Raw genomic sequence first — 14,475 nt, forward strand, 5'->3', positions numbered from 1 at the left:
CAAACAAAGCAGATATGAGGGCTAGGGCTGTAGGCTGGACCCTGGACCGTCTAAGAAAAGGGACAGGAGCGCAAGCAGTGTGACCAGAGCCAAAGAACTGGAGAAGATGATGGAGGGAATGATCTGTGAGAAAGGTTGGAACTCAGACTCTTGGTAAGCAAGGTGACAGAAGCTGTCCCAGTGTTTGAAGTCAAAATCTGGACAAAGGATACAGAAGGAGCCTGTGGGGGTGAGTGTCTTGTCCCAGGAGCAGAGCATTCCTTAAAAGAACTAGTCCCCAGGGAAACGCACCCCCCTCCCTCCCAGCCTGGCCCTTACCTGCCAGGCCTGACCTATCCCTGCCACTCTGGTGGAGGGGCCCTGTCCACATCCTCACCAGCACTAACTGCATAATGTGCCCTCTCCCAGGGAGCAAGAGCCTAGGGAAGTGGCAGAGAGAGGACATGGTGCAGTCCTAGGACCCTGGCATCTTGGCTTCGGAAAGCCCCAAGCTGCTTTCACTGCAGACCCTCAGAGGTCCTCATCCTCACTCACTGCTCTCCCTTTGCGCCTTCCTCCCCAAGTGCAGACGATCCCTCCCTGCGTCCCACCATGTCAGGCCAGTGAAGACAGTGAGGCAGGGAATGTTGAGCCCCACTGCCCATGCCTCTGCATCACTGGTTTCTGCCCTCTCTTCCCCCGTAGCCACCTCAAAAACCTCCACCCTGATATCCTCATTCCTTGTCCCGCTCGAAACCTTTTATCTCTTGGGGGGTATTTGTAACTTGAGAGAGGACAAAGATTTAAGGTAACAGAATGCTCCTAGGAGAATCCTTCAGAATGCTGGGGGGAGGACTTGAGGGAAGAGGTCGCTAGGAAGGCCTGTGTGTATAGATTCACGGGCCTGAAAGAAGTTTCTCTAGGCCCTGGGTGTGTGCTCTAGGAGGTGCAAGCAGTAGCACTACCTCTGTCAGACGGAAGCCCCAGGCTGGCAGGGAGAGGGGCTTGGCCTTGTACAGGCAGTATGGGGAAACCAAGACAGAGGGTCCTACCCAGGAGAGGGTGGGGCACCGGGGAGCAGTCACCCAAGTTTATTTTCACCGTGGCCCAAGGAAAAAGAAAAGAGGCAACGTCAGGTCCTATCAGGATAGACACTGCTTTCCAAGGTGCCCAGCATCAGGGGTGTGCCCAGCATCAGGGGTGTGCGAATCTCCTCAAGGCTCTTGGTGGGGAGAAGGGTGGTGTTCTCAGCATAAGATGGGATCAGGCAAGGAATCTGAGATAACAGTAGATACCAGAATTCAGTCCTTAAGGAACAGAATCTGGGCCTGGACCAAGCTCCAGGCCCCACTGGGAGGGCAGAAGGACCCCCAGCCACACAGCCTGAAGCTGTGAGAGCACCAAATAGTTGGCAACCTGCTGAGCACCAGATCATTTATCATATGTAGCTAACCCTCCTAATAAGACTGTGCCATGGGCATCATAACCCCAATTCAGGTCCAGGAGCAGCTTCAGAAAAATTAGGAGACTAGCTAGTTTCTACTGAGAGAGATTTAAACCTGGATTGGTTCCATTCCAAATCTCATCCTTGTCCCACTGTTCCACAGGACCTCCTATTCCTGAGGGAGCCTGGACATGGGCAAGTGCACAGCCTCTTACTAGTGAGACGAGAGAGATGGTGGTTAAGGTGAAACCCAGCCAGCCCCTGTGGCCTAAGGCTGCATTGAGGGCAGGCAGAAGTCATGGTCAAGAATCCTTGTTGGGGTCTGAAGCTCCTCACTCACCCTTACCTGGTATCATAGAAATGAATCCAACCACCTCAGTGGGTTTTCCAGATACATAAAGCTCAGCCTATTACAATTTAAAACTTTTTCTTTTTGAGGAAGATTAGCCCTGAGCTAACATCTGCTGCCAATCCTCCTCTTTTTGCTGAGGAAGACTGGCCCTGAGCTAACATCCCAGCCCATCTTCCTCTACCTTTTACATGTGGGATGCCTGCCACAGCATGGCTTGCCAAGTGTGCATACGTCAGCACCCGGGATCCAAAACAGTGAACCCTGGGCCACCGAAGCGGAACATGCAAATCTAACTGCTGCGCCACCGGCTCCGCCCCAATTTAAAACTTTTTTAAAAATTTATTTTGGAAGGAAATCATTCTAAAACATTACACTCATCTTCGGCACATCTGTAATACAATATAGATTTTTATGGATAGCTGAGGATCATTCATAGAAACCAATGGCTCTCTGTGTTCAGAAGGTGTAACAGTGTCAGGGAAGCTGTTTGCCTTAATGCCAAGTGACCTTAGACCACTTTTTAAATGCGTCTGACCGTTTTAGAGGTTTTTCGTGGTGTTGCTACCCTTGCTACAGGGCTATCAGGAGTCACTTGCTGCTCTAAATGTGCTTCTAATCTATGAATCCAGGAACACACATGGACACATTAATATGTGAATAAACTGAGGGCAACTAGGCTGTGATTGAGGACTGGAGAGTCCAGCCAATGAATAAAGTGCATGTGTATTGTAGCTGCTCCCTCTAGACCCCACAACGTTGCCTCGTAGTTGACTTCCAGATAAGTGAAGTGTCACTGCACGTCAGTCCCAAGAGTACTCTGCCTCTTCGATTGGACAAGTCCACTGAAGATTGCAATATAGATTGTTCCCAATAATAGGAGACAGTTGGAATATTTAAGACAAGGAAGGCAGCATGGCAGAGAGATGAGAAACAGTCTTTGGCACTGGAAAGATCTGGTGTCCCCTTTCTAGCTGCATGATTGGTTTGGGGACAGCCCACCCACCTACCACTCTGAGCCTTAGGATTATGAGGATGAAAGGAGATAAAGGTGCTTAGCACAGCCCCTAGCAAAAATGTGGTGAGAAGGGGCCAGGAAATCGGAATGTGTGTTGGGTGCTTGTAAGTGTGTCAGGAAGGAAGACAAAAATGGGAGCCCGAAGGGAAAGGGAACGGGCAGAAAAGGAGCAGTGACGGAGACATGTCATCCTGGCTTCCCAAAAAGAGGTAGACATCGCGTGTGTCCACTTTGCCTTGTGTAGCCCAGAAGGCCTGGTGGCTGCCTCATCTACCCCAGAGAACACTGGGAGGGGAGGCCGGCACTCCCCACTCCCCATTTGGGATTAGGAACCTCTAGAGGGCTAGCTCTGGTCTCCCTTTTTTCCTGCCCTGATGAACACTAGGTTGGTGGGCCTAGCAGGGAGGGAGACAGGAGGAAATCCCCCCAATGGTTTGCGCCCACCTGAACCTATTGACAAAATGAAGCTGCCTGGACAAAGCAGCCATCTCTTTCTCAAAGCCCCCATCTGCCTAGGGGTCAGGCTGGGAAATGGGTACTTTTGTGGGTTTTAGCCCAGAAGAGGTGTTAATGGGGAAGGAGAGGATGGCAGGGAAGCTTGATGGCAGGGTGACTGTCCCCCTGTCCTTGCATCTCTTTTGGTTTCTGCCTCTAGCCCCCCCATTTAGCCATGAGCACCCACTCTGAACTGGACACTGGGCAAGAGGGCTGGATACAGAGTTGAACGACGTCCCTCTGTCCTTGCCTCCTGCCATCCTCAGCTCCCTTACCCACTGACCCCTTGCCCGACTTCTCTGAACCCTGTTTCTTCTGCCTCTCTGACTGTTCTGTTCATGTCTTAACCAGATTCCACAGTGTGTGTGCTCCCACAGGGAAACGACACAAAGGAGGGGGGGCAGAAAGGAGGGAATCCCGTTGACATCACTGCTCATTAGCATGTGTGACCTCATCAGGGGGCGGGCCAGTTTCCCCAGGTGTCCAGGGGAGGGCACAGTTGGGGGTGGGGGGGGTGGTTGGTATTTAAAGGGAAAAGCTGACAGTGCTGCTGAGTGAGGGAGCCGGTGCTGCGATCCGCCAGGCTGCACACGCACACGCACACCGATGTACACGGACCTCGACACCGACATGGACACGGACACAGAAACCACAGCACTCTGCCCCTCCGGCAGCCACCAGGCCTCCCCACCAGGGACGCCCACACCAGGTGAGGGCTGAGCTGGGCAGGTTCCAGCTGAAACCATGGGAGTGGGAGCTGAAGCTTTGGTGGGGAGGTCAGAACCAGGGGTTGAAGGAGCTTGAACCTAAACAGCAAGAGGGAAAGAGCAACTCAGGAAGTGGGGGGGGCCTCCCTCGGACACTAGGGCTGGGGGTGGAAAGGGGGTGCTGCCTAGACGCTCCCTCCCCCATCCCTCCCAGGGCTTCGCTGGGGAAAGTGATGCTTAGCCCCTAGGTCAGCCTCATTCCCAAGAGGATGGGACGGGCAGGAGGGAAGAGAGAAAGGGAAGGGGCAGCCCACAAGCCAGGGAATCATGGGCAGGGGGCTACCCTGGGGACCTGTTGTAAGGGTTTCTCTGGCTCCTAGAGGCCCTGGCTGCTGGCCAACTATTGATTGTGGGCTATTTCCAGCCTCTCTCCATCCCCCTTTGTTGTGTTTGTCATTCCTTCTCAGTTCCCCTGACCCATGCATTGTCACTCTCCCTCTCCCTCATGCTCCCGCTCTCTCACTCTCTCTCTCCCTCCCTCCCTCCCTCGACCACACCATGAACACAATATTCTCTCAGACTCACAGGGACAGCCAGGGATGCAGGAGGATTCTCACACACAGCCATGCACTTGGGGATGCTCACCTACAGGGCCACAGGAAGAGGCAGCCCCTCTCACACACCCATAGAGACCCGATACACACATCTGAGAGAGCAAAGCTCCTTCCCTGGGAACAGGCTCCCCACCAAGTTTTTGACTCAACCAATACCCACCCCCCAGAACCTGGGCAGAGGCTTCAGTTTCTCATCCCCTGTGTGTCTCATCTCCCCAGTGTGGGGACTTCCAGTGTAGGAAGCAGTAGGGGGCAGGTCCTCTTGGCAGAGGAGGGGCAGTCCTGGGGCCAGAGGCCTAGGGCTGGGGGTGTGCCTCTGTGTCAGTGTGAAGTGTGAGTGGGTGTGTGAGCCTACCCACAGGTGCCTCCCCTGCATGGGGCTTGTTTTGAATAGGTTGTGGCTGAAACCACATTGGGCAAGACTTTAAGTCAGCTCCTTGGATCCTCACCAGTTCAGGCTTCTGGGGGAATTCAGTGTAAGAGGTCAGACCAAAGATTCTCAGCTCCTTCTGGGTCATGGTCATTGACTGGGCCTCTGAAGCCAGAGCAGCCAGGACTGAGCCCTCTGCAGATGGCTAGGCATACCCCTCTCATAGCTTCCTTCTCTTTGCCCTGCCAGAAACAGATGCCACCCTGCTGAAGAAGCCAGAGAAACTGTTGGCAGGGTTGGACCGGGGCGGGCCACCCCTTGCCCCAGGGGCTCCCAGACGAAGAGGCAGTATGCCTGTGCCCTACAAGCACCAGCTGCTGCGGGCCCAGGCTGTAGATGAACTTGACTGGCCACCTCAAGCCTCATCCTCTGGTTCCTCTGACTCCTTGGGCTCAGGGGAGGCAGCCCCAACCCAAAAGGATGGCATCTTCAAGGTCATGCTGGTGGGGGAGAGCGGCGTGGGCAAGAGCACCCTAGCAGGCACTTTCGGTGGTCTCCAGGGAGACAGTGCTCATGAGCCGGAAAACCCAGGTATTTGGGGGAGCCCTGCAAGGGTTGAGGGTGTCTCTGGAGCCCCAGTCAGGGATGGAAGAGCTCAAGGTGTGAGCAGCCCCTGGAGGCCAGAATCTAAGAGATGCTGCTCCAATGCTGTCTGTGGCAACCTTCCTGGAGGGGGTCCCTGGTGCTGGGATCTGAGGCATCCCTGATTACCAGGTCTCACAGGTGTTGGGGAGCCTCTTAATGGACTCTATTCCCTGTCTTTATTTCCCGACAGAGGACACCTATGAGAGACGCATCATGGTGGATAAGGAGGAAGTGACTCTAGTTGTTTATGACATCTGGGAACAGGTGAGAACTAAGATGTGGCTGCAAGCAGGGGACAAAACCTGGGACAGCTGGGGAGGGCAAAGACTGGCTGAAGGCTGGTGGGACTGCAGGCCCTGGTTTCAACATGTACTGGAACCTGACTTTTCGTATGTATCAGCTCATAGAGCAAAGGCCCACACCAGTGTGCAAATCATGGCATTCGAGAGCCACTGTCTTTCCAGGATCTTCTGCCCCGGAGGCAAATTAGGACCTGAATTTGACAAATCCTGCAGCTGCAAGCTAGGCTGAACACCCTGCAACTGACCCCATCCATACACTTTTTAGCCTAGAAGAGTCTGATCTGACAGGACAAGAGCTCAGGGCTCTGGAATATCAGGGAAGGAAAAAAAAAAAAAAGAGTGAGGACTTGGGGATATTTGGATACAAATGGTTACTGTGTAGAAATGAGAGGCCATATTACATACACTTGAATAGCATTCATTTTTTAATTAAGAGTTTAGGCATAAGAAAGCAGGAAGGGCTACCCTAGTCTAGGATCCTATGTCCCCAATTCAGTTCTCCCACGTGGGGCTCACATTACAAACTTCTCCTCCTTCCACAAGCACACTCTGGGTATGGAGATTCCGCCATTACCCAGCTCTGCTGACCCAAGCAGGTGGCTTCGCCCTCACATCCTGATTCCTCATCCTTGAGATGTAGGTCCTGGACAGGTTCTCCCATTCCTCCAGCCCTAACATCCCACGACTCTCTCCCCATCTGCAGGGAGATGCAGGGGGGTGGCTGCGGGACCACTGCCTTCAGAACGGGGATGCCTTTCTCATCGTCTTCTCAGTCACCGACCGACAAAGCTTCTCCAAAGTTCCAGAGACCCTACTTCGGCTCCGGGCTGGGAGGCCCCACCACGACCTGCCTGTCATCCTTGTTGGAAACAAGAGCGACCTGGTCCGCTCCCGGGAGGTCTCACTGGAGGGTGGGTATCCTTCCTGAACCTTATCCATACTTGCAACCTCATGGGACCCTCTCCTTTCCAGGTCATCTTTTCTCCAAAAGGCCCTCACGGGTGCACAAACTCAGCTGCATTTGGCCCCAGATTAAGAGTAGACTCTCAATGCCCACACCTGGGCCCCTGAGAAGCCCTTCTCTTCCGTCCCCCTCACCTCTTCTGCAAGCTCCCTTCTCCCGCCCCTCCGCACCACCACCGCCCTCTGCTTGATCCCTGCCTTGTTCTTACTTGCCCCATCCCTTTCCACTGCACTCCCGCGACCTCCCCAGGTGTCCCCCGCCCCCACACCCCCGCCCCGCCCCGTCCCGCCCCGGGCTCAGTGCAGCCCGGCGGGCGCCTGAACCGACCCCTTCCTGCAGAGGGCCGCCACCTGGCAGGGACACTGAGCTGCAAGCATATCGAGACGTCGGCCGCGCTGCACCACAACACGCGGGAGCTCTTCGAGGGCGCGGTGCGCCAGATCCGGCTGCGGCGGGGCCGGAGCCGTGCCGGGCGCCAGCGGCCAGAGAGGGGCAGCCCCGAGGGCCCCGCGCCGCCCGCGCGCCGTGAGAGCCTCACCAAGAAGGCCAAGCGCTTCCTTGCCAACCTGGTGCCGCGCAACGCCAAGTTCTTCAAGCAGCGCTCCAGGTCGTGTCACGACCTCTCTGTGCTTTGAGCAGCGGTCGCCATGGTCACGCGGTCGCCATGGTCACCGCGCCCTCGGCTCGCGCTCTTGCCCCGCCCCTGTCCGGCTTCCTTTGTGAAGACCGTCTAGGAAACCAAAAACTCCCAGGACGCCCTGGTGTGGCCGCGCGGGGCGGGCCCAGACCCCGGCGGGGGAGGGGCCGGCGGATGTCACCCCCCCAAGCCCCGCCCCCGCCATCGCGTGTTCTCTGGATACCTCCCGCCGCAGAGCGCCGACAAGGCTAGGACGCAGACCTGCGGGGGCGCGCGGCGGCCGGTGGGCGGGGCGGGTGCCGGCGGGCCGGAAGGAAAATAGTGCTGCAAGGTATTTTGTTTATTAATTCGCGCTTGACCACCTGTCCTGTAAAGAGATCCTAAAAGCGAGAATTGGCAAAGTGCTTTGTAGACTCCTTTACAGTTTTCCACCTTTGTACTCTGCGCGAATATGCCTCACCTTTAAGAGAGTCTTAAAGGTAATGACACGAAGACGCATCTTTGGGACTTAAAACGTTCTAGTGGTCATCTGCTGTGCTTCTCCACTTTCCCTTTAAGGAGTTCTTAAAGGCGAGGGCCTGGAAGTGCTATTTTCCAGCGTTAATTCTGTGATTTACCATGCCATCATGGCACTTCCCCTTTAAGGTTATTAAAGGTAAAGTGGGGACCCAGTTCTGCCTTCAGATGCCAGCGTGAAGACCTGAGCCGGTGGCAACCCTGCTTCGGCTAGGGCCCAGGAGGCACCAGCAAGGGGGCCACCCTTCCCTTTTCAATAAAGAATTTTTCTACGGCACTTGCTCACTTTGACTCTCTGTTGTCAAAGCCCCCACGGAAAGAATGGATGTTGATAGAAACTGTTGCAGACGAGAAAATTCAGGCCCAGAAGAGCAAGGAACTTAAATCTCTAGGGAGGCTCCAGAACTGACTTAGTCCTGGCGTGGTCCCTAACAGGGGGCCACCGGCCCTTATTGATAATTGAGTCCCCTTGCAGATGAGAAAACAGGCTTGGAGAGGAGCAGGGACCTGCTAGAAGTAATTTAGTAACTTAGTGACACAGAGGGAGGGACGAAGTCTCCAGTCTCTAGGCCCCATCTCCTTACCCCACCTTATCTTGCAAGGAGCCAGCTGGAGGCTACATTTAGTGCCCGGAGCTATACTCAGCTATGACCTGGGCTGGTTCAGGGTTTGGCCCCCATCCACCAGGGAGGCTCATCAGCTGGAGCATAATGGGGCCGGTCTGCACCTCCCCTGACAGGGCCCCATCACCCCAGCTGTCACCTGTAAAGCCCGTGTGAGAACTGAAGCTGTCAGTGCCTCCCCTGGGGACGCCCACGCCTGCTGCTGCCTGAGCCACGAGTTTGAACAAAGGGAGCAGAGGCAGCAGCTCCACTCATCCCTAGACATACATTACAGCTACCTGAGGGTCAGGCCTCCACTCCACCCCATGCAGGTCCCCCAGAACTTGATGGAAAGAGGATGAGATGTCTCCTGAGTCCTTGCAGCTGCGGAGGAGCCAAAAGGGACCAGCTCAGCACAAGTGGTTATAAGATGATAATATGAATAATGACACTATCCTTAGGACTTTATTCACTTTGTCCGTTAATTCTTTAATGACATAAGGTTTTACTACCTCTTTTACTGTGGAAGAAACAGAGAGTTTAAGCAACTTGCCTGAGGTCAATAAGGAACAGAGATGGGATTCCACTCATGTCTGCCTGATACTTAATGGTGACTTTATCCAGCTTTGCATCTGAGGTTCCCCTTCCGGTAAGGATGGGGGGAAGATGAAGGACAGTAGAAGAAATGCAGACGACATGATGGGCGGGGTCATGGGCAGTGGCTGTGGTGAAAGGGCCAGAGAAATTACATGGCTCTAGGGGAATAAGCCAGCTCTGAACTCTGGGGATCATGAACAGAGGCAGTTCAAATTTTAAAATGCAGGAAAAAACACTGGTCCCATTAAGGGACCAGATGGTTCTACAGTTGGGTTGAAGCCTCAGGGACATGAAGAGGCGGGGTAAGAGAAGGTTTGGAGCCCTACTGCAAAGGACAAGGCAAAGGAGTTTGTAACCAATTCTGTAGGCAGTGAGAGTCACTGAAGGTCTCTGAGTGCGGAAGTGACATGACCAGGATGGTCCTCTGGGAAGAGGAAGCGGCAGAGGTGTGCACAGATCAGATTGGAGTAGCAGAGGCAAGGCCTGTGGAGCTGAGCTTAGGGACCAATCACAGTAAGGCATATGGGACAGCCTGCAAGAAACAGCAGTGGGAAAGGAGGGGCCAATGGGAAAGGAGCGGTGGCACGGGTTTGAGAGTCAGAATTGATGGGACTTGGCAACTGAGAGGCTGGGTATAAAGAAAGGAAGGAGTCACGGGTGGTGGGAGGATGGAGAGGAACTAGGAGTTAAGGGGCGGAGGAAGTAAGGGGTAAATGGCTCCATTTTGGAGACTGAGTTCGAGATGCTAGAAGAATATCCACATGGAATTTCAGCAGCTCCCTGGACAGCTGGGTCTGAAATTCAGAACAAGTGAGGGCAAGAGACGGCTATGAGAATAATCACCATAAAGAGAAGCTGGAGGGAAGAATGAGATGCAGGGCTGGCTTCATGGGTGCAGTCACAGAGGGTCCCATGGTTAGTTTAATGCTCTCACTGTCTTGAAATTGTTTGAAAAAGGAGTGCTGCATTTTGATTTTGCACAGGGACCCACAAATTATGCTGAGGAAGCTATAAAGGGAGAAGGTGCAATACAGGCTGGGAGCCTCAACCTCAAACCACACGTGGGTTTAGAGGTCTGTGATTCCTGTGAAAGGGTACAATCTGATAGTTAGTGCAGTCATGCATTTGTCCGAGAAGAGGGTTCATGGATTCTATCAGATTTCCAAAGGGGTCTGACCCATTAAATTACAAACCAGGATGGTACTGATTGGTGCTGGGAAGGAGAACTGGGTGGGTGGAGGGCAGGGGTGGGAAGTTTACTTTTCATTGTATTCCCTTTTTCTAACTCTTGAATTTTTAACTATGGCATACCTTACCTGTTCAAAAACTAAATAAAATAATTTAAAACAAGTCAAAGACTTGGTGTTCCAGAGAAAGAAGACAGACCAAACAGAGATTCCTGAGGATAGGCAAATGAGGAAGGGAGAGATGCAGCCCCCACAGAGGCGGTGGAAGAACTAGGATGGAGCATGTAGTGGCTACTGCTAAGGAGGAGGGTTTTGCTAGAGGAAGAGTACCACCAGTGGTCAAATGTGTCAAGAGGGGAGGATGAGGAACAAGAAGGCCCAATGCCTTTCGTGTGGTAGAAGCTTAAAATGTTCATACTGAAGATGATGATGGCAGGATCTCCCCATGAGGGGAGCCACACACACCATAAGCCTCCCTCCCCCCAACTCAGCCAGTCCCATCAGCCGACCCATCTGTGTGTTCCCTCCAGACGCCTACAGGGAAGAGCTCGGAACAGACGGAAGCTGAAGTCACGCTCCCGCCAGACTCAGGAGAGGTGGAGTCTTCTCTGAGAGCCAGGCCATTCCTCTCTCGCCCTCTGATGAAGGCCAAGTAGGGCCAGGCTGCTTGGTCTGGACTCTTGGGAGATCAGCACAGGGCCAGGGCCGGAGCTGCCTGTGCCGGGTGAGGTCCTCCCTGCCCTCATGATCCTCTTAAACACTGCAATTTTGTCTTGGGGTCTGTGCCTCTTACCAGCCCAGCCCCTGCCCACTCCCCTACCGCCATGCCCCCTGGCCCAAAAGGCCTCCTCATTGGCCAAGAGCATAGACTGTGTATGTTTTCCCCTGAGGGGCCAGAGGTGAGGCCAGTCCTGTCTTGTAAGGTATCCCTCTGCTCTGGGCCTCTGCTTACATTTGGGCCATTAGGCCCTGATGCATCTAACCCTCCCTAGAGAGAGACTGGAGCAGGGGCTCTCCTTTTCTGAAAAGCTGCTGGAGCCATGGAAGGACACTTCACAAGTCTTCTGTGTTAAACCTTCACTCCCAGAAAGGCCACTCATATGTACATCTTTTTGTTAATCTAACATGGTTCCAATCCACATCAGTCAAAGTAAATTTTTCCTGGACATTTTTATCTTTCATCCACAAATACTTGTTGTTCCCCTCAAGTACTGCCACATGTATCACTGTGCTGGGCCCTATGGGGAAAAAAATACAGAGAAGATACTATCTCTGCCCTTAAGGAGCTTACAATTGACCTGGAGAGACAGAACAAGGCAGTGACAGCACTACCATGGCCAAAACAGCAGCAAACTGTAATCTGACCATCTAGCACCATCATGTGCTCTAAGAATCTCTAAGAATGAAAGAAAAAACATTTAGAAGACATATTTTAGGAACTGGGCCTTGAAGGATGTATGTAGGCTGTGGATAGATTGGGGGAAAGAAGGAAAAGAAACTCTGTGTGATGAAACATGAGGAAATGCATAGGAGAAATGGTGGGCAGCCCACCACATGATGAGGTAAAGACCCTCTCTAGACAGAAGGCAGCAAAATTTGGCCGGATGGTGCAACCAAGTTATCAAGGGGCCCCAAAACCAGACAAGAGCATCCTGCTTCTTAGTCCTTTATCATTTGGTGGCTCTCTGATGGATATGCTCAAGGACCCTTTTCATCTACTTGAATCTTGATGTCATGCCTCCACAGCTTGGTGGCCTTGTATAGTCAAGATGTGAATATAAATTCAGTGGAGCCTCGCAAGGGTTTTAGTTAGCACTGAGGCCCACTAGTTCTGGATGGAGGTCTGTGGACAAAGCCACTCTTAACCTCTCTTTCTGAACCTCAGCTCTCCTAACTATAAAATGAAGATAATAATCCCTACTTTGTAGGATAGTCATGAGGACTAAATACAAATGCAAATATCTTGGGCCAGGGGCCAGCCCCGTGGCTGAGTGGTTAAGTTCACCTACTCTGTTGCGGCGGCCCAGCATTTCGCCAGTTCGAATCCTGGGCGCAGACATGGTACCGCTCATCAAGCTATGCTGAGCAGCTAGAAGGACCCACAACTAAAAAACTACACAACTATGTACCGGGGGGCTTTGGGGAGAAAAAGAAAAAATAAAAATCTTAAAAAAAAAATCTATCTCAAATATCTTGGGCCAGCCCCAGTGGCCTACTGGTTAAGTTCAGTGCACTCCACTTTAGCGGCCTGCGATCAGTTCCTGGGCATGGACCTACACCACTTGTCTGTCAGTGAGCATGCTGTGGTGGCAGCTCACATACAAAAAGAAGAAAATTGGCAGTGAATGTTAGCTCAGGGCTAATCTTCCTCAGCAAAAAAATAAAATAAAAATGCAAATATCTTTGAATGTGTCAAGTATGAAACAAACAAGCAGTGAAGTAATGCTTTTGCAAGCTGTGACTTATTCAGGCACCTGGGCAGCTTGCTAACCTCTCAAAGCACAGCATCACTCTAGAGATACAAATTTAAGTTGTGGTCCACATGGGCCAACATGCCTCCCATAGAACTCACAGGTAACCTGTCATTGGATCTTTTGTTTGGGGAGAATTGAGAAGATTGGCAATTTAAGCCTAAGTGATGGTATTACACTGCACAATTTTCTGCTTTTTGCTCAAATTATAACTTGTCTTCAGGCAGAGGACCTGTGCTGATTTAAAATACTTATTCGGACAGGGAAATACCAGATAGGGCCAGGTTTAGAGACCAACAAAGGCAGGTGCTATAGGAATGCTTGGGAGAGGTTAGGAGGGATGCTAGGTAAAGGGCTGTAATGGAGAATACACTGGGATTTCCCCCAGCCAGACAAAGCAAAGGGCACCAGGTATCCTGAAGGTACCTGGGGGGGGCTCATCTTGATTTTTCAAAGCCGTCTGGTTATAATCTCATTATACAGAGTTTCAGGCATGGAAAGAGCCTGGGCCAGTGGGATTTGTTTTCCTGAAAGCTAGGCCTGTTGTATGTGACCTGGGACCTTGTGAGCCTGGGACTTTAGCCCACGAGCAATTAAGGTTTATTTTCACCATTGCCCCACCCTCACCCCACCCTCATTCTCCCCCTCTAAATCTTGCGTGTTCTCTGAAGTTGGAAAGGAGAATGAAGTCAGGTAGAAAGTCAAGTGTGTAGGCACCCAGAGGAATGGGAATAATGATGGCTGTAGTAAACACAAGCTAGCAAGTTCTAAGCTATCCACACGTATCATTTCATTTAATCCTCATAACATCCCTGAGATAGGTACTATTGTTATCATTTCATTTTTAGAGATGAGGAGTCTGAGTGAGAGAAGTGAAGTAACACCTAACCTTACTCAGCTAGTTTGTGACAGAAGAGGGATCTGAACCATGCAGTGGTGCTCCAGTGTGAGCATTCTACTACAAGGTTCGGGTCCCTTGGCTTGGTTGGCCCAGGAGTTGGGAGGAGGTGGCTAATTCTCCGCACCACTCATTCCAAACAAGTAGGCTTCACAATACTTGAAAGCTGATTGAAGCTCCCCATCCTTTCTGGATGGCAAGAGGTTGACAAGTCTCTGACTTCCAAGGTCACTGTTTCCTCTTTCTGTAACCCAGCATTGACTGGCTCCTTTCTGATCTTCAGGCACCTCATCCATCTACCCATTGCCCTCAAAAATAACTGCTTAATGGCTCTCCACTAACTCCAGCCAACTCCTTAAGGGCTTTTGAGAGTAGAACATCTGGGACAGCTAACAGAATTCATCCAACTTTTAAAAGTGATCTTTGATCAGCTCTTTTCTTGCCTCCACCTTCCCACATGATCTAAGTTGGTTGGTCTGCTTCACCTCAAACACACAGAGCTCTCTCAACCAAGAGCACGCTTTGAGAGCAAATCAGTTCTGGATACAGAATGCAAAAGTTGGAAGGGAGGAGAAGGGATGTTTGAAGCCAGAAGATTCAGACACACAGCTTCTCCGACCAGAATTCCTTTCCTGCATCCAGCTCATGACTATTGACTTCACCTGGTTGCCATGGAAACA

At 52.1% G+C, this 14,475-nt stretch overlaps 1 protein-coding gene across 3 annotated transcripts; it reads left to right on the forward strand.

The window, feature by feature from the left end:
- The first annotated feature begins 90 nt into the window (after nucleotides 1-90).
- REM2 (RRAD and GEM like GTPase 2) lies at nucleotides 91-8,316 on the forward strand. 3 transcript variants are annotated; one of them, XM_014856335.3, is made up of 6 exons: nucleotides 91-229; nucleotides 3,869-3,994; nucleotides 5,226-5,567; nucleotides 5,812-5,885; nucleotides 6,627-6,834; nucleotides 7,227-8,316. In XM_014856335.3, the coding sequence occupies exons 2-6, from the start codon at nucleotides 3,892-3,894 to the stop codon at nucleotides 7,520-7,522; spliced, it is 1,023 nt and encodes a 340-aa protein (XP_014711821.1). In that variant the 5' UTR covers nucleotides 91-229; nucleotides 3,869-3,891; the 3' UTR covers nucleotides 7,523-8,316. The 3 variants fall into 3 exon arrangements, with proteins under 3 accessions (XP_014711821.1, XP_070360143.1, XP_014711822.1); XM_070504042.1 differs by lacking the exon at nucleotides 91-229 and having other exon boundaries at nucleotides 3,781-3,994; XM_014856336.3 differs by lacking the exon at nucleotides 91-229 and having other exon boundaries at nucleotides 3,781-3,994; nucleotides 5,232-5,567.
- The last annotated feature ends 6,159 nt before the right edge of the window (nucleotides 8,317-14,475 follow it).

Source organism: Equus asinus, chromosome 2 (genome assembly GCF_041296235.1).
Source record: "Equus asinus isolate D_3611 breed Donkey chromosome 2, EquAss-T2T_v2, whole genome shotgun sequence".
NCBI classification, from domain to species: Eukaryota; Metazoa; Chordata; class Mammalia; order Perissodactyla; family Equidae; genus Equus; species Equus asinus.